The sequence below is a fragment of the Peromyscus maniculatus genome, chromosome 7 (genome assembly GCF_049852395.1).
Source record: "Peromyscus maniculatus bairdii isolate BWxNUB_F1_BW_parent chromosome 7, HU_Pman_BW_mat_3.1, whole genome shotgun sequence".
In the NCBI taxonomy this organism is placed as follows: Eukaryota; Metazoa; Chordata; class Mammalia; order Rodentia; family Cricetidae; genus Peromyscus; species Peromyscus maniculatus.
Genome location: NC_134858.1, coordinates 73,299,978 through 73,323,732, shown reverse-complemented (window position 1 = coordinate 73,323,732; position 23,755 = coordinate 73,299,978). Strand labels below are relative to the sequence as shown.

Genomic DNA, 23,755 nt, shown 5'->3' with positions numbered 1-23,755 from the left:
GATGGCATGTTTCCTACAAAAGTCAGGAATGAACGGTCTTCTAAAAGTTGAGGCTTTTAAGAAGTACATTTCATTATAACTATATCACAAATGCAGGACTCTATCATAGTCTCAGTAAACTCAAAGAGTTGAACCTCAATTTTCCATGCATATCACCAATGATATGAACAAACCAAAAAAGCCATTTATCCTTAGGTACCAACCACTTAACAGTTTAACAGTTTAGAATCTCTTTTTAATTATATTTCTAGCTATCTTCACTGTATAGAAATGAATCCAACTCAGAAAGTATGATATATAAAACTGTGCTGTATGAATATTAGGTGCTTGGTAAAAAGAAATCAAAATTATAAAAGGAAAGCATGCAAAAATATGTAGAATTTACACAATACCCAAAATAAAGAGATCTGTACAGATATTTTAATAGCATTCATTTATGATGATATAGATACATCTATATGCCATTTGGAAAAATAATCTAAAAACTAAAGAAATAAAATAGAAGGCATTACTTCCCATAGGCTAAACTAAAAAGGATGTTGGTTCACTGTTCTTAGACATCTTGAGATTATTTGCAAAATATCCACAAGTCATTTATGTGCCTCAACAATAGGTTGCATGTCTATTATATCCTTTTGTTAAGTTTGTTAATTTACATAACTATATATTTAGTAGACAACATCTCTACTTTATGCACACGCCATTTGTTTTTGAGACAGGTTTTACATTGCCCAGGCTTTCCTCCTCCTTACTGTGTAGCCCAGGCTTTCCTCCTACTTACTGTGTAGCCCAGGCTGAACTTGATTCTCCTTCTTTTAACACTCAAGCCCTGAGATTAGAAGACTGAGCCACATGCATACCTACAAGTATTCTCTAAATGTTTTTACTCAAATCAGTTCTTGACTTTGGCCTTTTGTTTACTTTTTCTTGGGGAGAAAATTATTTAGCAGTGATCTAGTCAAACCTAACCTATTAGTATAACTTTACCCTTTCTGTTAGCAGCTCATCCTTATTCCAATGAACACTCTAAAACAAGAGCGAGTCATTTAAATAATAAACACCTAATTCCCCTTTAGTGGTAAGCATGACCTATTGCACAGTCGTTTCTGTGTGTGCTAGCATTTCCTTCCTGACTCCCTCCCCGCCCCAAGCTTCATGACTATCCTGTTGTGCCCAAATGTTACACTGCATTTGCTGCAATGAAGTTGTAAGACATTGTAACGCTGGGTAGAGTTTTACAACAGTCTACATTAAGATTTGTATCGAGTTCTCCCACTTAAGAATTGTCCTAATTTCAAAAATGAATGTTTTATCAGACACACTCTGATTGTTAAAATGCCTGCTGTTGTTATGGCTTGGGATGTATATACATATATGTATGCAATAACAATTAGCAACCAAAAAGGCGGAAGGGGCATGAATTTGAAGGAGAGCAGGAAGGAGAGTATGGGAGGGTTTGGAGGGAGGAAAGGGAAGGGAGAAATGTTTCAATCAAATTATAATCTCAAAGATAAAAAATAAATAAATAAATATCTACTGTTAATTTATAATATCTTCTCTGCCATCAACCAATTTGGAGTTTTACTGACTGTCATTACTTTTCTACTAAGATCACTGTGGGTAGGAGGTTAACTTATGAGCCACTCTCAGTCTGGAAAAGAGGTCTGTTTTCTGTAGAGAGTTTAAAAACAAGAGCACAAGCAATTATATTCACTCTGCTTTTTATCGTTATCATGCCTCAGAAACTCTGGACAATGTCAGTGATAAAACATCCCTTCCAGTAAAAATAAATGTGTTGGTACAAGTTCAAAAATTGCCAATTGGCACATTTTTATCATTTTTCTTTTAATAAGCATTGCATTCTGTGGAAACCTACAATCCAGCACAATGACACAATGAACAGTGAAGAATTTAAGCACAATTATACCTTTTTGTAACAATCATGTTAGCCATTGTTTATATCAAATCGACCAGCAATATAAAGAAGCCAAAAATTCCAGATAATTATGAAATTATAAACAAATATAATAAAAATCTTATTATGAATTGTCTAGTGAGGTTATTTTAGTAGAATATTTTCAAATGTGAAAACTTGGAAGTTTCTAGAAGCAATTTGAAAAAATAAAGTCAGGGACTGGAGAGACAGCGCTACTATTAGAAGCACATGCTGCTTTTGCAGAGGTCCTGAGTTTGGTTCTCAGAACCCATTACATAGTGAAAACGGCCATCCTACCAAAACCAACCTACAGATTCAGTGCAATCCCCACCAAAATTCCAACACAGTTTTTCACAGATCATGAAAGGATCATTTTCAGCTTCATATGGAATCAAAAACAAAAAACAAAACAGGGTAGCTAAAACAATCCTCTATAACAAAAGATCTGTTGGAAATATCACCATCCCCAGTTTCAAGTTGCACTGCAGAACTATAGTAATAATAACAGCAAGGCATTGGCACAGGAACAGATACAGCGGTCAACTGAGTCAAATTGAAACCCCATATGTGAATCCTATATTGACACCTAATTTTTTATAAAGAAGCCTGAAATACACAATGGGGAAAAAAAAAGACAACATCTTCAACAAATAGTTCTGGTCAAACTGGATGGCTGCCTGTAGAAGAATACAAAATAGATCCAGACTCATCATCCTGCAGAAAACTCAAGTCTAAGTGGATCAAAGACCTCAGTTTAAAACCAAATACACTGAACTTGATAGAAGAGAAAGTGGGGAATAGCCTTGAACTCACTGGCACAGGAAAAGACTTTCTGAACAGAACACAGTTAGCACAGACACTGAGATCAACAATTAACAAATGGGACCTCACGAAACTGAAAATTTGTTGCACAGCAAAGGGCACTGTTACTCAGATGAAGTAGCAGCCTACAGAATGGGAAAAGATTTTATCAAGTATACATCCAATAGAGGGCTAATATCCAAAATACATAAAGAACTCAAAAAACTAAATATCAAGAAAACAAGTAACCCAATTGAATAATGGGGTACAGATATAAATAGAGACCTCTCAAGAGAGGAAAGTTAAATGGCTGAGAAACACTTAAAGAAATGTTGGACACCCTGAATCATCAGAAAAATGCAAATCAAAACCACTTGGAGGTTTTCATATAACACTCATCAGAATGGCAAAGATCAATAAAACAATGACAGATGGCTCAGGCTGGTGAGGACGGGAAATACGTGGAACACTCATCCATTGCTGGTGGGAATGCAAACTTGTACAGCCACTATGGAAATCAGTGAGATGCTTCCTCTGGAAGATGTGCATAGTGCTGCCTCAAGATCCAGCTATGCCACTCTTGGGCATGTACCCAAAGGATGCTTCACTCTACTACTGAGACACTGCTCAGCCATGTTCACTGCTTCTCTATTCATAATAGCCAGAAACTGGGAACAACCTAGATATCCCTCAGGAGAAGAATGGATAAGAATATGTAGCACATTTATACAATGGAGTATTAATCAGTAGCTGAAAAAGATGAAATTTGCAGGTAAATGGATGGAACTAGAAAAAAAATCATTCTGAGTACGGTAACCCAGAAAGACAAGTATGGTATGTATTCACTTATGTGTGGATATTAGCTGTTAAATCATTGATAACCCAGCTACAATCCATAGAACCACAGAGGTTAAGTATAGAACAAGGGACTTGGGATGTGGACAGATTGATCTCCCTAGGAAAGGAAAATAGAACAGATAGTCATGGATGGATGGGTAGGATGAAGTGGAGAGGAGAAAGGGAGATGGGGACCAGGAGGAAATGCTAGAAGACAGCTAAAGCTAAGGCCTATTTGAGGAGTAGTATAGAAACCTAATACAGTAGAAGCTTTCTAAAATATGCATAAATGAAGGTGATCTAAATGAAATCTCCAAATAATGGGAGAAACAGAGGCCAAACTGGACATTTCTTGTCACCAGATGAAGCTTCCAGTTGCTGGGGTTGGGTTACATCTAACTGAGTTGTTAGCCAAATGAGTCCCATGGGAACCCCTAAACAACTTAGGCTGTTTCCAAGACTATAGTTTTCTCTCCACAGACAGCAAGACCCCATTGATTAAGATAACACCTATACAATTAATTGAACATGGAGAAGTTGATCAGTGCCTATATAGAGACTTCAGACCTACATATTACAGGTACAGGAAGGTATTCCGCATGCTACCAAAGGAGAAATGTAAACACAAACTCTTTAATCTACAATGATGTCTTGCTTGCAAGGTATGCAAGTACAATGGTGGTATAAAGCTTGAGCAAGTAACCAACCAATATCTGATTTGACTTAAGTCCTATTCCATAAGATGGAACCTGTCTTAGTTAGGGTTTCTATTGCTGTGACAAAACACAATGACAAAAAGCAAGTCAGGAAGGAAAGGGTTTATTTATTTGGCTTACACTTCCACATTACTGTTCATCACTAAAGGAAGTCAAGACAGGAACTCAAACGGGAGGATCCTGGAGGCAGGAGCGGAGGCAGAGACCATTGAGGGGCGCTGCTTACTGGCTTGCTTCCCATGGCTTGCTCAGTCTGTTTTCTTATAGAACCTAGGACCACCAGCCCAAGGATGGCACCACACACCATGGGCTGGACCCTCCCAACCATTGTTCACTAAAACAGAAGATGCCTTACAACTGGATCTCATCGAGACATTTCCTCAACTGAGGCTCCTTCCTCTGATGACTCTAGCTTGTATCAAGTTGACACAAAACCAGCCAGTACAGAACATATCCAACATGGCTTAGGTGACCAAGACACTGAGACTAGACAGCTCATGGACATAGGGTAACCAAATACTACTGTTCAAAAAAATGAAATAGCAAGCCGGGCGGTGGTGGCACATTCTTTTATTCCCAGCACTCGGGAGGCAGAAGCAGGCAGATCTCTGTGAGTTCGAGGCCAGCTTGGGCTACAGAGTGAGTTCCAGGAAAGGCGCCAAAGCTGCACAGAGAAACCTTGTCTCAAAAAACAAAAATAAATAAATAAGTAAAATAAAATAAAATAGCAGTAAAACGACTCCTATTGACATTGTGCTATACTCATAGATCAGTGCGTAGCTCAGCCATCCTCCGAGCAGCTTTCTCCTGCAGCAGATGGGAACAAATACAGAGACCCATGCCAGACATTATGCAGAGCAGAGAGTGAGAGACCTTGGAATACTCTGCCCTAAACAGGATGTCTCTGTCAAGTCTCTCCCCTCCGGGATAAGAGATCCCTACAGAAGAGAAAACAGAAAGAACTGAAAGAGCCAGAAGGGATGAAGGACACCAAGAAAACAAAGCCCTCTAAATCAACATGATCCATGCACATAGGAACTCACAGAGACTCATCATTCACAGGGCCTGCACAGGACTGCACCAGATGTGGTCCTAGAGCTGAAAGGAGAAGTAGACACAGGCCCCCATCCCATCCAGAAGCTATCTCCAATTGATAACTCCATGGAGAGAAAAACTAGTTTCCTCCAAGGAAATCTCACTGAGGAAACAAGCTACTCTTAAGCATAGGCTGCATGCCCAGCAGTAGCTGGCCCACAGATTGAACTCAACAGCATCTATGAAAGTTCTTTGTCTCATGCTGTCATGGCACAGCTCCGCCCCCCCCCCTCGCTTTTTTTAAAGTTTATCTTAGTATCTTTTATTGCTATTTTATTTCTATAATTTTTTCTTCTCTCTTTGTGTATATAGTATGGCTTCCAGTTTACTGTTTCTTATGGGATTCCTGAGTATGTGAATGATTAGGTCTGTTTCTCGTGCCTTCTCTTGGACTCTTTTCCTTCTGTTGGTTTGTTTTATCCAATTCCAATGTGTTAGTTTTTGTTTTATCTTATTATATTTTATTTTAGTTATTTAAAAATGAATTTAAAAAGCAGAGAGAAGTTTACTTGATGAGCAGAGAGAACTACACCTACCTGTGGGTATAAGGATAGCGTTTAGGATGTAGCAAGGGCTACCCCCATTTAGTAAAGTGTGTTCTCCTTCAAGATCCTCCTGGTGTTCTTCTAAAAGCAGAGATTACTCATCTGGTTCTCAGGCACTTAGTTAAAAATCGATACATTTTTTAAAATGTTGGTAAATTAACAAATACATTTTTTTATTCTCCCTGCTTGCTAATGAAAGTTAAGGGTAATTGGGTGAATTTCCTTGATGTACTTCAGCACTTCATTTTGGAAAATATTTTTATTCCAGAAATATTTTCTTTGGGAAAAAAATTAATTATCCTAAATCTCAGCCTTTAGTTAATAAAATGTGTGAGGGACCAAAAAAAAAAAGTAGTTAGCATTTGTACAACACAGGGGTAATAAGCTAGCTAAGAACCCACTTTGCATATTTATGACATTCACTTCCTAATGACTATAAGTCAAGCGATATTTACAGTTGTTAGTGTTGCCTACAACACAGAGGTAGTTTCAGCCATAACTGGTGAGTGAGACCAGGCCTGTCTGTTTCTATTTGAAACAGGAATTCCCTAATTTATAGATACCCATTGTCTTACATTTTTGCTTCCACTCTAGAAGGTTTCTCATGAGATTCACCGGTCCGTGTGGATCTGAAAAGCTGAAACAACTCGGGGATCTTTAGCTGGAGACCAACTCTTCCTGTGTGGCCTTTTGTGCCAGCCAGTGAAGTGGGACCCATCCAGCCCTGAACTGATTTATTCCTTCCTCCCACTCTCCAGCAAGTCCTTCAAGGCCAATTTACTGTTTGCAATTCTGACATTCTAGCTGTTTCCTGTTTTGCCAAATGTTACTCCTTCACACCAGGTTTGTCAGAATCAACAACACAGATCAATCATAGTTTCGTCCCTTGCAACTGTCAGGTTATACAGTGTTGCAGGGAGACTGATCCCCTCAGTCTGGCTACAGAGTACTTTCTTTCTTCTGCCTCACGACCAGCTGCTTCCTTCAGAAGGCTACAGTCACGTAATTCCTTAATCAAAAGTCTATACCAGTTGGACTTCAAGACTGGTACATTCATTATTAAAGACTTTTTTCCTAAAATATTTTACATTGTATTTTAATATTTTCTGCCTTTACTGATGCGTTGAAAACATTCCATATCCAATAAACAATAGCATTGGAATGTACATGGAACTTTGCAGAGGTAAAGCAATATTCCCACACAGCCGTCCCACTGCATTAGCAAAGGCAGGGCAACACAACAGTGAACTGTCTGAGCTCTCACTCTAGCGGGTCCTATTTATTATAAGACATAGGATTTGCAACGTGTGACTTAACGTTGCAGACTCTCACAATCAGTTACACCTATTACAAGGTAAGGACCACTTGCTATATACTTAAGACAATGGATATGTGTCTGAGAGAGCAAAAATCAATAAAAAATCACTATGTTCTACTTTGATAGTCTGGCACTTTGTAGTGAATTATTATGTCAACCCTAACAACTGGGGTGTCGCCCTACAACTGAGGCAGGAAATCACTGAGTGGATAAAGGTCATTACCACTAAACACAATTCCCAGGTTCAAGGTTTCCTACTGGGGGGGGGGGAGAAAGGGGGAGAGAGGGAGAGGAAGGAAGGAAGGAAGGGAGGGAGGGAGAGAGGGAGGGAGGGAGGGAGGGAGGGAGAGAGGGGAGGGAGGGGAGGGAGGAAGGAAGGAAGGAAGGAAGGAAGGAAGGAAAGAAGGAAGGAAGGAAGGAAGGAAGGAAGGAAGGAAGGAAGGAAGGAAGGAAGGAAGGAAGGAAGGAAGGAAGAAGTAAAACAGGAAAAATATCTGCAAGTTGCTGGTATTTTATTCCATGACAACAGTCAACTGTTGGTAAAGAGTAAGACAGTCATAGAATACTGTCAATTTTTCTTAACTATTAACTAGTAGTTACTGTCCATGTTGCAGGAGCATGAGCAAATTCAAGGAAGTACGGGGGAAGCATCCTTACAGCAACTCTTGGAATTTTTTTTTTCTTTACAAGTTGTGAAATGTATTTCCACTGACTCGTAAACTGAAACTGTATCACATTCATGGTATAAAATACAAAATAAACACTGAGCATAATTTAGTTAACAATAGAAAGCAGGCAGGTAAAAAAGCTTAATCAAATACAGCTAAACAAGAAAGGTAGACCTAAAGGCCAAGACATAGACAGATCAAACAACTAAATTTTGAAAACTTAGATGTTCTTTTGCCCTTATTTCCTGAGGACAACACATATAACTTGTGAGTACTTGAACTGTACACATCTGGAATGTCCAGTTAGGATCCACTGTGAAGTGTAAACCTGCTAAGATATTTCCCTCAACTCTGCTGCAACACAGTTCCACCCCTACTTTTTGTTCCTTCTACTGAAAGGCCTCCTTAGCTTTTGTTCAAGATAACACACTTATATAAAAAGGGCTGAGGTTTGAAAAATATTTTTTATGCACAAGAGGTTAATTCAAGCTAGTTATTTAAATAACAATACATTCTTTTTCAGGTTTGCTAGCATGCTTCATTTTACTCAATGTTGGATTTATTTAAACATTTAATGTGGAAGAGATAAAATTTCAATGTTGAATATGTAGTCTTTGTATTTTAAGATATTTATTAAAGATTCAGGATAGTTATATTTAGCTATTTTTAGGATTTTTATCAAATCTATATTTTTCCACTCAATGTATTATGAAATATTGAGTCAATATAAATATTATGATCTAAGTTCATATACTTCATGGATAGCCTTTTGGGTAATTTGAGGAGAAACTTGTAAATTCTCAACCTGTTTTAAATATTATAACAGTTATTGTAACTTAGACTAACAAAGACCTAGCTGTTATCTGGGGGAAAAATTAGTCCAAACAAATAATCTAACAAAGTCACAAAATTTAAGGCGGAATTCTAAACAGAACAAATTTGCAATAAGGATAAAATGACAATGAGAATCCCCTGAATGAGAAAGCATAAATTCAAACTTAATCTGAATTACAGACAACACCAAAGCCAGGATTTCATGATTAGTTGAGCACAGTAGTTTTCCTTCTTGAAACTCAGGAGTTTGTTCACCTAAAATTTCATCATGAGAGCCAGTCAGTGGTGGCACACACCTTTAATCCCAGCACTCAGGAGGGAGAGCCAGGTGAATCTCTGTGGGTTCGAGGCCAGCTTGGGCTACAGAATGAGTTCCAGGAAAGGCACCAAAGCTACACAGAGAAACCCTGTCTTGAAAAAAAAAAAAAGAAAGAAAGAAAGAGAGAAAGAGAAAAAAGAAAAAAAAATTTATCATGAGCCTGTCATAAAACTCAAGATCAAAAAAAACAAATTGACTTATGAATATATACATAAAAAATGCCTATTTTTCCCCGCCTTCAAAGGGCCATTTAAAGAATGTCCATTTTCTCTCAATCAAGTATTCTCCAGTTGTATAACTTCAGCCTGTATTCTTTCCTCTTCTTCATAATCTCTCAGCTAAACTAAAATCGTACAATAGCTCCAGAAATGTGACAAAGGTCATGTGAAAAGCACCTATCAGACGCTTATCACAGAATCCATCACGGTGGGGCTTCACAGGGAAGTGTCTCAGTAGGTCTCCTGAAAGAATTGGCTGACTTCCTTGGAACACAGGAGTCCTATTGGTTAGTGTGGCAAATGCAGTGTATGAGAGGAAGGCTTGTCTTGACTAGTGATTTGAAAAGACACAATTGTTCCATCATGGTTAAGGATGGTTTAAGAGCAGACAGCGTCCTGAATGCAGAGTGGGTGGCGGCTTCTTTTGTCACCCCAGCTAGAAAGCAGAGAGGCTTTGCTGGAGAGGGATTGGAATAATCCTCAGTGTTCACTCTCAGCAAGATTCTTCCTCCAGTCAGGCCTCTTATCTAAACTAGCCACACCCCCAATCCAGCACTCCCTGGGGAGCAAGCCCTCAAGCACATGAGCCCTTGGTCACTCTTCCCATCACACTGTAACAGTTCAGCATGAAGGCAGTCAAGAGAACTTGAGGCTTCGATTTTGTTTTTCTCTGGATAGAGGAAAAGTTACATGAGTCTTTCAAATTTTCCCTGATGCATCTACTTGCCAAAGCATAGTGGACTGTGGATCTCTGTTAGCCTTAGACTCTTCGGGGTCTATTCTAATGGGAGTAACAGTAGAGGATATTCATTGACTGTGTACCTTATACAGATTCACAGGGCTGTGACGGTACTTGATTAAATCCAAATTACAACTGTCTCCTATGATCTCTGCTTGGAAGGATTAAAAACAGTTGTAATAAAGTGAAATGGTTTGCTCAAGGATATGCAGCTTTCAAAGTCAAAGCTGGTATACTAACAGTCTCCACAAAGCCCTCACTCTTGAAGCCTATTGGCAGCCAAAGGAGAGATAAAACAACCTCTCCTCCCTCCTCTCAAAGAGTACATCTAAGGAGTATTAGCTGGCCCACCCCACTTGCATCCAGTTTATTAACATGGAACTGTCTTTTTTTTTTTTTTTTTTTGAGACAGGATTTCTCTATGTAGCTTTGGTGCCTGTCCTGGATCTCACTCTGTAGCCCAGGCTGGCCTTGAACTCCCAGACATCTGCCTGGCTCTGCCTCCCAAGTACTGGGATTAAAGGCGTGCCCCACCTCCGCCCAGCCAGTTGAACTGTCTTTTACCGCACATTCAATAATGAAAGAAAATATAAAATTTGGGGCTGGGTAGACGCCTCAGCACTTAAAAGCATTTGTTGCTCCTGAATAAGTCCAGGTTTTTTTGTTTTGTTTTGTTTTTTCCGAGACAGGGTTTCTCTGTGTAGCTTTGCGCCTTTCCTGGAACTCGCTTTGGAGACCAGGCTGGCCTCAAACTAGAGATCCGCCTGCCTCTGCCTCCCGAGTGCTGGGATTAAAGGCGTGCACCGCCTCCGCCGCCGCCGCCGCCGCCCGGCTTTAAGTCCAGGTTTAATTCCCAGCACCCACATGGCAGCTAAGAATTGTCTGTAACTCCAGTTTCAGAGGATCTGACTCTCTAATGGTTTCCTTGGGCACCACACGCACACGGTATACAGACATACATGCAGGCAGAATACCCATAAAAGAAAAGTAAATATATCTTTTTTAAGAAAGAAATATAAAAACTTAAGAAATAAAAGAATAATATCTAATAAATTTGAAGAACTATCCTGGGAATGAGCATTCTCTAGTCAGGGTTCCTCTGATTCAAGTAGAGGAAGGTAGTTTTGGCCTCAAGGCTCAGGGGTTGATTATTTATGAGAAATGCATAACTGAAATGCCTGCTATTCTACTAAATTCTACTTCTGTGACTCAAAAAAATTCTACCTGGGGAGAGTGGAGGTAGCAAGCAGGAAAGACAATAATCCCAATTTACCCTACCATAACATTATGTTTTCTTGCAACATTAATTGTGGAATGTGAATGCTACATGTGAGAATATTATATGATTGCACTCAGAATTCAAACACTAACGCACAGATATGAATCATTTTAAAACAGCAGCTTAAGGAAAACCTTTAAAAGGAAAATGTGATGCTCTCCGCACTTGTCCTCCCTGGCTGCTGGTCCTCGCGTGTGCTCGGGACTCAAGCCTGTGGATCACAGTGGCTTCCTAAAACTGCTATTTCTCTTTCTTTAGCAGTTTTGGGGATTTCCCAAATTTTAAAAAATTCGATTTGTTCTAAAGTAGCTTTAATGTTGAAATCGGCATCCTATATACAATTTACAGATTTTTTTTCTCCCCCTCCCCCCCCCACGGTTGCTTTCATCAGCTTATTTTCAACTCCTGAAATAATTCGCTCAAGAGAAAATATGATCCGCCATTTAAAATCCGTTAAGTTAACAACAACAACAAAAAAAAAAAAAGAATTCACCATGTATATAACTTACATTGAAAGTAAGGTACTTCTGGAAGTCGATGGACCAAGCTTCTAATCATTGGTTTATTCATTTGTGTACATTTCTAGTGTGGGCCTCAAGATTGGCTTTTTTCCACATTTTGCTGTTCTGCCCTTGGCATCATGAGGATTTCGGGGGGGCTGCCCGTGGATTCTGTGGCTACCAGTGAGGAGCATGAACGGGAATCATGGCTAAGAATACAGCCTAGGAATTCACTGCTTGCTTTCCTTCCCTGCTGAACATCTGGGGCTCTATCGGCTAGATGGCATTTTTGTTCCTAAGGTTACAGTGTTCCTCAAGGTACCTTTCCCATCTATCTGTCCGGCAAGTCTTCTGGAAACCATTTTTTATTACATGCCTAAGAGCATTGAAAAGCCCTCCACTATGCTGGGCTACTGAACCATCGCCTACCCTTTGTGGAGAAGCTCTGACTACAACAATATAAATAGTAATCAAATTTTCCTCCAATGATTCAGCTTACAAGTGTTTCGTCTTTTCTTCTGGGACTCTGAAGAAACACTGGGGTAACACAGGGATAAATAGGGAGTGGTAAGTAAACGCCGTATGCAAGCCCAGGGTTGGGTAGTAGGCAAGAAGGACCCCGGGCCAACTAGGCCTTATCTTTGATCTCATGCTCCTCTGGCACCATCTTTGAATTGCTAGCCATTTTTAGACAAGGGCTCCCAGTTTTAATCACACACTGGGGTTCACAGATTTTGTAGTCACTCCTGTAAATCTGCTATCGATGCCGAGCGCAAATTGCAACCCTAATAACAATCGCAGATGCGCTGCCAGGCCCCCAACGCAGTGGTTCTCAACCTGGGGGTCACGCCCCCCCTTGTGGTGACTGTTTCACAGGATTCACATATCAGATATCCTGCTTGTCGGATATTTACATTGTGATTCATAACAGTAGCAAAGTTTTAATTATGAAGTAGCAATGAAATAATTTTATGGGGCGTGGGGGTCACCACCACAACATGAGGAACCATATCAAAGGTTTACAGCATCGGAAAGGTTGAGAACCACAGCTAATGTCTTTTAAAGACTATTCTTGAAGCTGTATACACAGTAATTCACTTCATCCTTTAACATCCAGTGACTGGGACAGAGCCACAGAGAACTCAACCAACTTGTTCAAGGCTACACGGCCTGCCAGCTTGAACTCCAGATGAGACTGTCTAGCTCCCTTGACGCCGGGTATCCCCCGTGATGGAATTATAGAAAAGACAACACTTACATTTAAGTTACAAATGAACCTTAAAAACAGTAACCTACCACTGACTGACATTCTGGAAGGACTGTGTTTCCTACCCAGAAAGGCTAAGGACAGAGTCATAACCGTGAAAGAAACCTGAGCTTCTCTTAAAATAATACTGTGATCATTATTGAAGGGTCTTGTGAAAGTTACAAAACTTCAAGTTCTTCTTGTTCTGACACATCCAGTAGTACCAAATAAAGTCCAAATATGATTTCACAGCACTTGATCCTGACTCTCAAGGCATATACTCACATATATATAAACACTTATTTATGTGTGTGTGTGTGTGTGTGTGTGTGTGTGTGTGTGTGTGTGTGTATGTGATTTGTGCATGTGTGCCACAGCATGTGGAGATCAGGGGACAATTTAAAGGAGTCACTTCTCTCTTTCTACCAAGTGGATTGCAGAGATGGAACTCAGCTTGTCAGGCTTGGTAGCAACTGCCAAAACATAAATAAGTATACATATAAAAAATATATATATGTATTCACATATTTATTTCTAGGAAACCCATTCAATATTAACAAGTTGTTAATACCTCGTTCTAATAATTAATTAAATAAACACAATACCTAAGCTACACTTTAATTATATTCAATTTGTTTCTAGAACATGGAATTATTTCTTGCAATAAGAGAACTTTTACTATCCACTGCTTATGGAAAGGAAGATGAAAGTACATATTGTGAAGACAAAGATACCGTTATCTTAGAAATTATAGACTTGCAAGATCTTACTTTAACTTCTATGATACCTATTTTAAACCCCACATGGCTTGTCATCTAAGTGTCACATAATATTTATTTAGCTCTTTGCCCTCTGGGCAGAGAACAATGCACTCTTTGGATATATTGTCATTGTTAGCTTCTTCTCTTCCAAAAGTACTAAACATTACTCTTATTAATCTACAAATATCTTTCCCCACATTTTAAACACTGTTTACAGTAATAGATTTTTTTCTTTTCTTTTTTTTAATTATAATCTATCCACCACTGTTTGAACAATTCTCATACAAACTACGAAGACGACTACTTGGTTATGTGGATTATTTTAAACATTTCTCGGGGGTGGTAGGGGGCAGATAAATCTTCCCATCGTTATTTTTAATCTTACTGTCAAACTTTGTGAGCTGAACCTTAAACATCCCAATCTCACAACATGAAAATAAACCCCTTTCCCCTCCAAATGAATGAGCCTCTTGACAAGGCCGTCGGCTTTAAAGGCTATCTTAGCCACGGGTATTATTTTAAGAGATGAGCAAAGGGGCAAAACCACAGCCTGGCTCGTAAAATATGAACGGAAGGTGCAAAGAAGACCTCATAAATACTGCTTAGAACAAGGGATTCATTGTTTCCCTCCAGTCCTGGGAGTGGCTCCTGTGATCTCAGCCCCTGTCTGTGCATTAGGGAAGCTTCTTCCTTTGACCTGTGGTTGTTTTTTGTTTGTTTGTTTTTTTAAGCCAAACTACTACATTATTTACGACTGCACATAGTAGCTGCTCTGTGTGTTCCTTGTGCACATATACTGAGACATATACTTTCTTTTCCCCAAGTCAGTATTTCAATGCAGAAGGCTGAAAGGGCTTTTTGCTAGAGCTGACGTCACTGGGGATGTTAAATTAGCTTCTGTGCCAGCATGAGGTAGACTGAGGATTTCCCAGCACATTCTCCACCTGCGCACCTCAAAGAACAGCTTTGACTAACTACCTCATTTGCTGTCTTTTTAAAGTACTTTTAAGAAGTATTTTATTTCTTTAACAGCCTTATCTGCATTGTTTTAATCTAGCCCATTATCACCTCTTGAGAATTTAATAAAGGAAATAATTTCTTAATATTAGCAGTGTTGGGCTTAAAGACAATATAATGAAAAGTGGGGTGGGAATTGAATGCTGAAATAGTTTTGTTCAGTACTGGAATCTTTTCAACCTTTTGTGATTTAATTCTTTCCTTTTAAATTTTAATCATCTTTCAGGATAGTAAAGTCAAAAAATCAATTAAGTTTTGTCAAAGGGATCCTCAAGTAGAGTAGAAAAGAGGAAGGCGGGGAGAGATGGGGTGTCAGGGAAATTATTGCAGAGGACTTCAGAAGTCAGCGAATTCTGATGCCCTGGGGTGCTCTCCTCCCCATGGGTGGAGGCTGCAACTGGCACATCCTTACCTTTCCCTTCTCTACTACTGAGAAAATGGGAGGCTGCACCTAGATTCTCAAACTGGAACTAATTGATTTTCAACTAATCTAAGCCTTTAGTTATAAAGAAAGTAGGACCAAAGGCAACTCCCAGGAAGGGTGGGAGCAATAAAGACAGCCAAGAAAGCCTGGGGCTCCAGAAACTACAAAACTAAACAGGGGAGAATTCAAAGTGTTGGGGTTGGGGCAGGGGGAGGAAAGAGTGTGTAATTATAGGCAGTGAGAGGGTGAGGAGGTAGCGGTGGTGTTTGGGGCCTGTCCAATTCCTTCTAGCTATATGTCCATTTCTTCTTAATTCCCAAGTTACTTCTCATTAGGCTTTTGAAACTATTTTGTAAGTGACCATTAAGATATAAATTTTTTTATTAAACTGTGTTTATAGTAACCTCCCTCCGGGAGCTGCCCCAGTCATTTGGCAATGAAATAGCTTTAAGAACCACAGTCTAGTTGTCTTGATTATAAATGAGAGTGATTATTGATGAAGAGGGAAAAGGTTTTCATCCTTAGGAATAATTTTTCTCTTCAAACAGAGGGGAAATTTTGTTAAAGAATGATTGTTGTTTTTGCCCAGGATCAGTATTTCTTATTTCAGACATAACCCATGGATATGTGCTACAATGTCTTTCAACCCAGGACTCATATTTTAAAAAATGTTTGCATGTGTTTATGGATGTGTTTATATTTCACCTGTTAATAATGCTGTTGGAGAGACTCCACGCCATAGGTAGCATCTTTACAGAGATCTATATACAAGTCCCTCTCCACTGAGCACGTGAGTTGGCCAAAAACAACAATAAATACCAATGGTGACTTGCAAAGCTGTCAGTTGAGGACATAAGCATTACCTTTTTTCCAATAACAGGGGAGTTTATTGATTCTAAGAAGGGATCCTTAATTTATGTTCCCTGTATTGCTCCTTCCATACTAACATGTTATAAATCATGAAAATGTTCAATGTTGCATCTATATACATTATACTTACACATTAATATATATTCTTAAAATGTATCTAAAAAGAGTTTGAAATCAATGCAGCAATGACCCAAAAACTACTAATAAACACAGATGTCAGTTTTTGCTTTCAGAAAAATATATGTAGGCAATGAATAACACAAGTTTCCCATTTTTTATGATTTGCTCTAAAATATTTAGTTTGTATCATTAATTAGATGAAACATTGTGATCTAATTTTTAAATAATTTTAGAACTATCCTACAGGCATATGTCCCAAGACAGGAATTGTACTTAAATATTAAAAGTGTATAATCTAATTGTGCATTTGTATAAGCACTTCATACACAAACCAAGTAAACATTAGGAAAAATAGACATAAAAAGTATAAAAAAAGAAAACTCACCAGGAAGATATTTTTGTTCCCCACAAAATTAGGTGGTATCAATTCAACAAAATTTTGGCTGATATTCAACAGTTCAAGGATAGCGGCTTCATCTGCAAAACTCTCTTACTGTAGCAGAAACTAAATTTGGCCTAACAAGTTGCTAAAAATAATTTAAAGGTAGAATAGCGAGTGAGCTTGGTTTATATTTAGAATCTTACATATCATAAGTCCTGTTACTTACATTTCATTTTCAACTTTTAGTAAATTAAAATATTTTTTCACTTACGAAAACAATACTAATTCACAAGAAAATTTTAAAATAAATATTGTGTTGGATATGATTCTGGATCTGGGTTAAGTTAAATTAGTTATGAGAAATGTTACAGATGCCATTCACATCCTGATACACCCAGGTGGCTTCCTCAGAACACGCCCCCTACTGCTACTAACTGGACTCATTTACACTTCGTTTCCACAACATAGGCATTTTTTTCAGATACCAAAAGAAAGGAATTTCTCTTGAGCTTTGTAACAGTGTGAAACACAGTGCAGGTAATATATGCTGGTGAGTTACACCAAAAGCACTAGGGATTTTTTGTTCACTTTATAATGATACTCTACACTTAGCTTTCTGAATATGTTTTGATTTGTTTTATGTGTAGAAGAAATATGGAAGTAAGCTACATACTAAGTAGTGATTGGCCATAAAGTTCGGTTATATTAGAAGGCATGTTTTAAGAGCAATAAAATTGTACCTCAATTTTATTTCAAGACAACTCCAAGAAATTCACCCAGGATCAGAAGTCATTTTCTAGTAATTTCTTATGAAATATTTATTTGGGGATTATTAATTTTAAAAAAAAGTATGGTTTGTTATTGAGGAAAACATTACTAATCACCTGTTTAAGCATGATCAAAATAAGGTTTCTGAAGTTTAAATCTAATATTATTCCCCTAGAATAAAATAAATAATTGTATGTGTTGATATGAGCATATAAACAGCTGTGCCATCACACTATGACCAACACAAGAAAAATACCATTAATTTAAAAGCAAAACTATTACTTAATGATAAAACAGGGTTCTAGCAATCATTGAATAAATTGTTTTCTGTTTGCTTTGTTTTTTATTTTATCTGTATTTATAAAAAGTAATGGCATACAACTTCAAAAATCTAATTTTTTCTAAAATAACAGTAGATACCTATTACAAATGATCAAAAGATACAGTTTAATGAAATATGTTAAGACAGATTCATGACTGAGCTATTATTGCTTAATCATAAATTCTCTTTTGTCATGTCTTAGCTGACCTAAGCAAATAACCAAAGTTGGTCTAATACTTTAGATTTGTTTCTCTAAAGTGAACAAATCACTAAAATAATTTAAACGTAAAAATTATGAGGTTTGCTTTGTATTTAGGTGTTTACACGGTCTAAATCCATGTAAGATGTCTACATCTAAATAGAGTGATTTCAGTGATTCACATTTAGTTATGCTGAGCAAAAGTTGTTCTGTAGATAGTAATGTGGATCCTTGAATAAAAAAGCTGAAAAGTAAAATGTTCTATGAAGAATATTTTCATTCCCCTTGTACTAAGAAGAAGCAATCAAACAAATTTAGAATTACATTCTATATGAAAACTCTGAGACCTGCTAATTATATGTACAAAAGAAAATGCCACCAGAAAGAGCTGCAGAGCACCTGACATGCCATAGGTGATAGCTTTCTAAGCTCAGTACTAAGAGCTTTGTCCCTGGTAACACAAAACATATGATTTAGTAAGCCCCTTATTCTTCATGCCAGGATTGCTAAGAGTAAATGACCACAGCATATTAAGAGACATACATTACCAACTTGGCCACACGTCACCAAGATTCGTTGCTATCTGACTTTTCAAAAAGTATTTCCTTTAAGATAATATACAAGGATATTTTTTACTAGGTGGAGAGTAAAATATTTTGAAATCAACCCAGATTGCATTTTAATCTAAAATTTTAAAAGGTATTACTTTATAGGGACCTTGATTCTTTAAAGTTTATTAAATTTGCTGGTTAAATTTTAAGTCTTAAAACTAAATTATATTTAATGTTACTTTCCTTTAAACATCTAAAGACAGTCAATTCCTCTTTAGTTTCTACCAAACTATTTTAAGTTAAAACAGCCCTTGTAAAACCATTTGAAGTAGGTGGGCTATGTAATATTCTTGTGAGAGGGAATACTAGACAGTGATCTGCCATTTGAGATTGTCAATATTTAAAAATTACCATGAAGCACCAGCACCAATTGAAGTATAATTTTAAAACCTATTCCTTAATAACCTTGTTGATAGTTATAGAAAGTTATCAATTTAATATTTTTATCTCAAAGGAGAATTTTGTATAGATAAATACCATCAAAACAAGTTTTATATTTATCTTTCCTGTGTCAAAAATCAACTAAGTCTGACTACATTTGAATCGTTACACTTAAGGAAGGAATGTTTCAGTTAGATCGAGACTTCTTTTCTAAACTATTTTTTCATTGAACTCCCTGACTGCTAACATTTTACAGCTTCATTTGATCTTGGTTAATTTCATTTAAAGATTTTTTTCAATAATTTCTTCCTCTAGATTAGATTTTTTTAAGCAGCATATGAATATGTATTCACATGCTCTTTAAATTACTAACAAAAAAAATTGGTTTGGAAAGTTACTTTTATTTTCCCATACATAATACTGGTTTCTTCATTCCTTTCTTTCTTTTTTCCTTTTTGCCCAAAGCATTGCTATCCTTATAAATTTCCCTTTTTATAATATTGCTTTTTATGCACATCTTTAAATTAAATTTTAACAAGCTCTCAAAGGACCAAATTCTACCCAAATTGTGACTGTTTAATTTTAGCTATCCATGTTAAATATATGTAACTCTGTAGCCTAAAGCAAAACCTTGTATCACTGTAAAAAATGAAACAGAAGTTATTGAGGGGAGTTTTATAAAATGATTATATAAACATGGCCACCTACCAAGAAGCTTCTTTACCATTAGAAAAAAAAAACCCACTTTATAGTAATACAGATGAACAAACAAACGAACAACATACCTAAATTGACAAAGCTCATGACCATGTCAGCATCGTTCAGAAAGTTGGTATCGTGTAGGCTGGCGAGAGGGGGGCTCTGGGTAGTGAGAGGAATCCTTGGAGATAACTGCACACGGTGAGCATACCCATTGGGAGAGGCTGGGTACCCCTTTCTTGCCTCCTTGGCCTCTCCTGCCAGGGATACCCTCACCAAGTATTCCGACTCTTCAGGATTCTCCTCGCTGGCCATGGCATTGTACAGATCCAGCATAAAGAGGGGTGCAGAAGATGCCTGTTTTCCAGGTGAGAACGGCCTGGGTCTGTGAGGCAAACCCAAAATAGAGAGAATTTCCCTCTGTATTTCCCGTCTTTCATGGTTCCGCAGTCTTCTATAAATAAAACTGGAGTGAACATGATTGTCTCCCAAACCTCCTTTTGCACAACCCACTTGAACCCAGACGCTCCAGAGGAAGCCCACAATACCCCTAAGTAAAAATACAGTCCAACGCATTTTTGTACAAAAAAGCAAAAGTCGGTATTTTTAATCCTTCTTGTCCACTTGAAAATAGAAATGATCCAGGTTCCTTGGAGGTACGCTCTTCCAGTAGCTGTAAAGTTGTAAAAACAAATTTACCTATTCTTCATGACAGTGATATTTCTGAACACATCAGCCTCACTCCATTTTCTTCTCCTGTTTTAAATATTTTAAAATACGTCAAGAGTAGTTATTTCTAAGAAAGCTGAAATTCAGATTTCAAATTATCCACAGTTGTTAAGAACTCTTGCAGTATTGATGTAGCAAAAGCTGGCTAAAATTATTTGATCAAATAACCTATGCATTCCTATGTGAATTTATGATAATCAGGCCTTTGGTATTTGAACTGACGAAAGCTGGTCTTCTGATAAACTGTAGCTCCCAAGTTCTCTTCACTGGCTCTGACTTCTTCTCACTGCTTGAACTCTTTCCAAGACAAATCCTGAGGTCAGAATCACAGATCTACGCTGATCTGCACCTTGCTGTTAGAATTATATTTGTCCGGCAGCCTAGTGATAACTTGAACATCTCTTGTATGGTCTCAGTGTAAAACAAGACCCAAGGTTATACTGTTCAAGTAAATGTGTTTCCCTGAGTTTACTTGAAATCCTTCCTGTAAATCCATTCAATCTTTTCTCCTTCTTACAGTTAATTCCACCTCCAGCAGGCACAAATATACCAGCCCTCTTCAAGAGAGATCTAAGGAGAAATGTAAGCACAACCCTGCTGGGAAAGAAGAGGCTTCTCATTGTAATTTGAAACTGGTAAAGCAAAAAGAAGTTAACCCTTTTGCTACCAGAAAAGCCTCCATTTTCACAATTTTAGAACCATGCATGTAACATATAACAGTAATATGTGGAGTGTACAAGTTCCAGGGAGGGGAAAAGCCAGTTTTCAAGTAGCAGACTGAAAACTTTGCCACCCTTCCATACAGAAGTGTTTTAGGTCTTTAGTGGAATGCATTTAATACACTTCGGAATTAAGTCTCAGGTTGTAGCAAGTTAACTTGGTATGTCTCCGTTCCATACTTGAGATTGTTTCAGCTCTTGAAAGTCATTACAATTTACTTCCTTAAAAACTGAAAGGACAAAATTTAAAATTGGAATAAATTTACTGATCCTTATTGGTGACCAGTTATTTTAAAGCAAAAAAGTAGATAATGAATCATTAACAAATATATTCTACTCCAAAAAAAAGAGCAGTTATAATAATTCTGGGATGGGAATTAGATAGGTCCTATTTAACTGTCTATAGAAAAGACTTAAGCAGAAATATATATTTATTTCTGATTAAATCAATGGTTGAAATAGAAATATCTAATATATAGTCTAACCATCCTTAACGTTTTCTTCATTACCACTGAAATGTAGGCATAGCTACAATGAGATATTTAGACGAAGTGTACTCAGTACTTCAAGTTGTGCAAATAAACACCAGTTGTGCTAAAGATCAAATGCCCTGCGTAACGACACAGATTAAAAGTGGAATTCCGGAACTTTGGTGGGTAGAATAGAGAAAGTGTGCACCTTTCTAGCATGCCATACCTAATCTGAGAAATGAGCAGAGTGTGTGTTTATCCTTAATGGTTAATGCCTTTAAAATTTGGAAGTCTGCAACATTTCTCTGCCTGCTATAATTTTCTTCTCAGGCACACATTTAACCTTAGCGTTTACAGAGCTTTCATTGTCTGGGACAGCATTCCGATAGCAAGGTAAATTTATCGAGTGAATTCTAGAACTGTGGTGAAATTTTAATGTTTTTTTTTTCTTTGCCTAGAGGTGTCTAGTTTCTTGTTTAATTTCTTTTAGCATATTCCCTCTGCATGAATAAAACAGTCTTATTTCGCATGGTCTTCAGCTCACTGGTAAATGCAAGACACTGACAGGGCTTCTGAATCTGACTACATACGTCATTTCTCTGGTACAGACTCACTAGGAAAACTTGACAGGGCAGCTGAATGTTTGCCTCACTGAAAGTTCTGCGTCATCACAGGACGCCACAGCAGTCATAGCAGCAGCCCATATGCTGACACACAGGCATTGTAAAAAAGAGACATCACGAGGAAGGGAAGCCATGCAGACTTGCAGTGACCAGATCCCATTATAATAAGCAGTAGTTTGAACTGCTAAAACTCCTGTGATTATTTGCTTTAGCATCCAAACCAAACAGCAAATTCTGGTCATCAGTACACATTCAGATCGATTACTCCTTTGTGCTTATAAAACATACTACAGATCAAGTAGGCTATGGTTTTCCTCTCAGTTTTAAAATACATTTCAAAGCTGTGAATTTGCTTTATGATTTTACAGAGTAAAGTCAGTTGCACTAAAAGAAGAACAATTCCTATGACATATGTTTTGATTTTTTTCCCTAAGATACATTTGAAAAATAAAAATAAAACTGGATGTCACAAGCCTCAAAATCTTTTCCTGAGCCATAATTTATAATACCAATCAGGATAATAATAATTTAATGGTTTACCCAGGCATACAGCCTTCCAAGTATTGGCATTAAGTTGTTAACAGGCTCGGTCAGATTTCAGTATCTACTCTATCCCTACCTCCCTTCCAATACAGACTAGGCTTAGCCCACATTCATTTTTCAAAAGATCAATAAGAGGAGAAAAATAAAACATAGTCTAAGACTAAACAGGAAGTGCTAGCTACTATATGAAAAGTTAGAATCATTTTCAACTGAAAGTAAATGTGTTTTTACCACATCTCCATACCAGAATAGATTTAGACCTAGGCGTTTGAGAGCAACTTGAAAGATAAAGTAGATTTTGTGCCTGCAAACTCGGAAGGATCCACATTTCTGAGTACATAGGATACAGGGGACTGGACGTGCTGTGTCGTCACACACCGGAAAGAGGTGAGATTAGGAGACAGACCTGGCTCATCACAAGAGTTATTCTTAACGATCACCAAGAGGCACTTCCACAAAAACCCACTCCCTCCCTCATGGCTTTGGAACAGCCAAGCAGCCTCTCCACAGGTCACTTCTTTGGAAGTTTCTTTTCCTGTGGAAATCTGATGCCTTTGTCTCTGGATCTGTGAAGCAATCATACCCAATTTACCAATCTCAGCTTTCCCAGTTTCTCAAAAGAAACTTATTCAATGGATAGGGGAAGCATTTGTAAATCTTTTCTGTTTTAGAACTTGCTTCTCATCTCTCTTGAGCTTGGGTTATTGTCGTTTTGATGTAGAAACCCAGTAGTATCTAGAAGGGGTAAAGTTGGCAGGTATCTATAAGACCATTTAAGTGACTGGTGGAACTGGCAGCAAAGAGAATTCTGGGAAGGCATCTACAAGAGTCCATAGTGTCCAGAGGAGGGCAGAGCGATGCTGCAAAACCACTCTTGGACAGGTTTTGGGTTGTTGGGAGTTTTGTTGTTGTTGTTGTTGTTGTTGTTGTTGTTGTTGTTGTTGGTTGGTTTTGTTTTGTTTGGGGGGTTGGGGGAGGGGGTTTCTTGAGAAAATAAAGCAACAATTAGCCACTGAAAAGTAGACATTCTTAGTGAAACATCAGTCTCATGATTCCATAACTACTA

The 23,755-nt window shown here is 37.8% G+C and overlaps 1 protein-coding gene across 1 annotated transcript in view; it reads right to left on the bottom strand.

Moving 5' to 3' along the window:
- Bmp5 (bone morphogenetic protein 5) overlaps window positions 1–20,906 on the bottom strand; it is a 122,374-nt gene extending 101,468 nt beyond the window's left edge. The window contains exon 1 of the mRNA XM_006973740.4: window positions 19,692–20,906. Coding sequence (XP_006973802.1) covers window positions 19,692–20,181 — 490 coding nt within the window. The 5' untranslated portion in view covers window positions 20,182–20,906. The remainder of the gene's footprint in view (window positions 1–19,691) is intronic.
- Window positions 20,907–23,755: the final 2,849 nt, after the last annotated feature.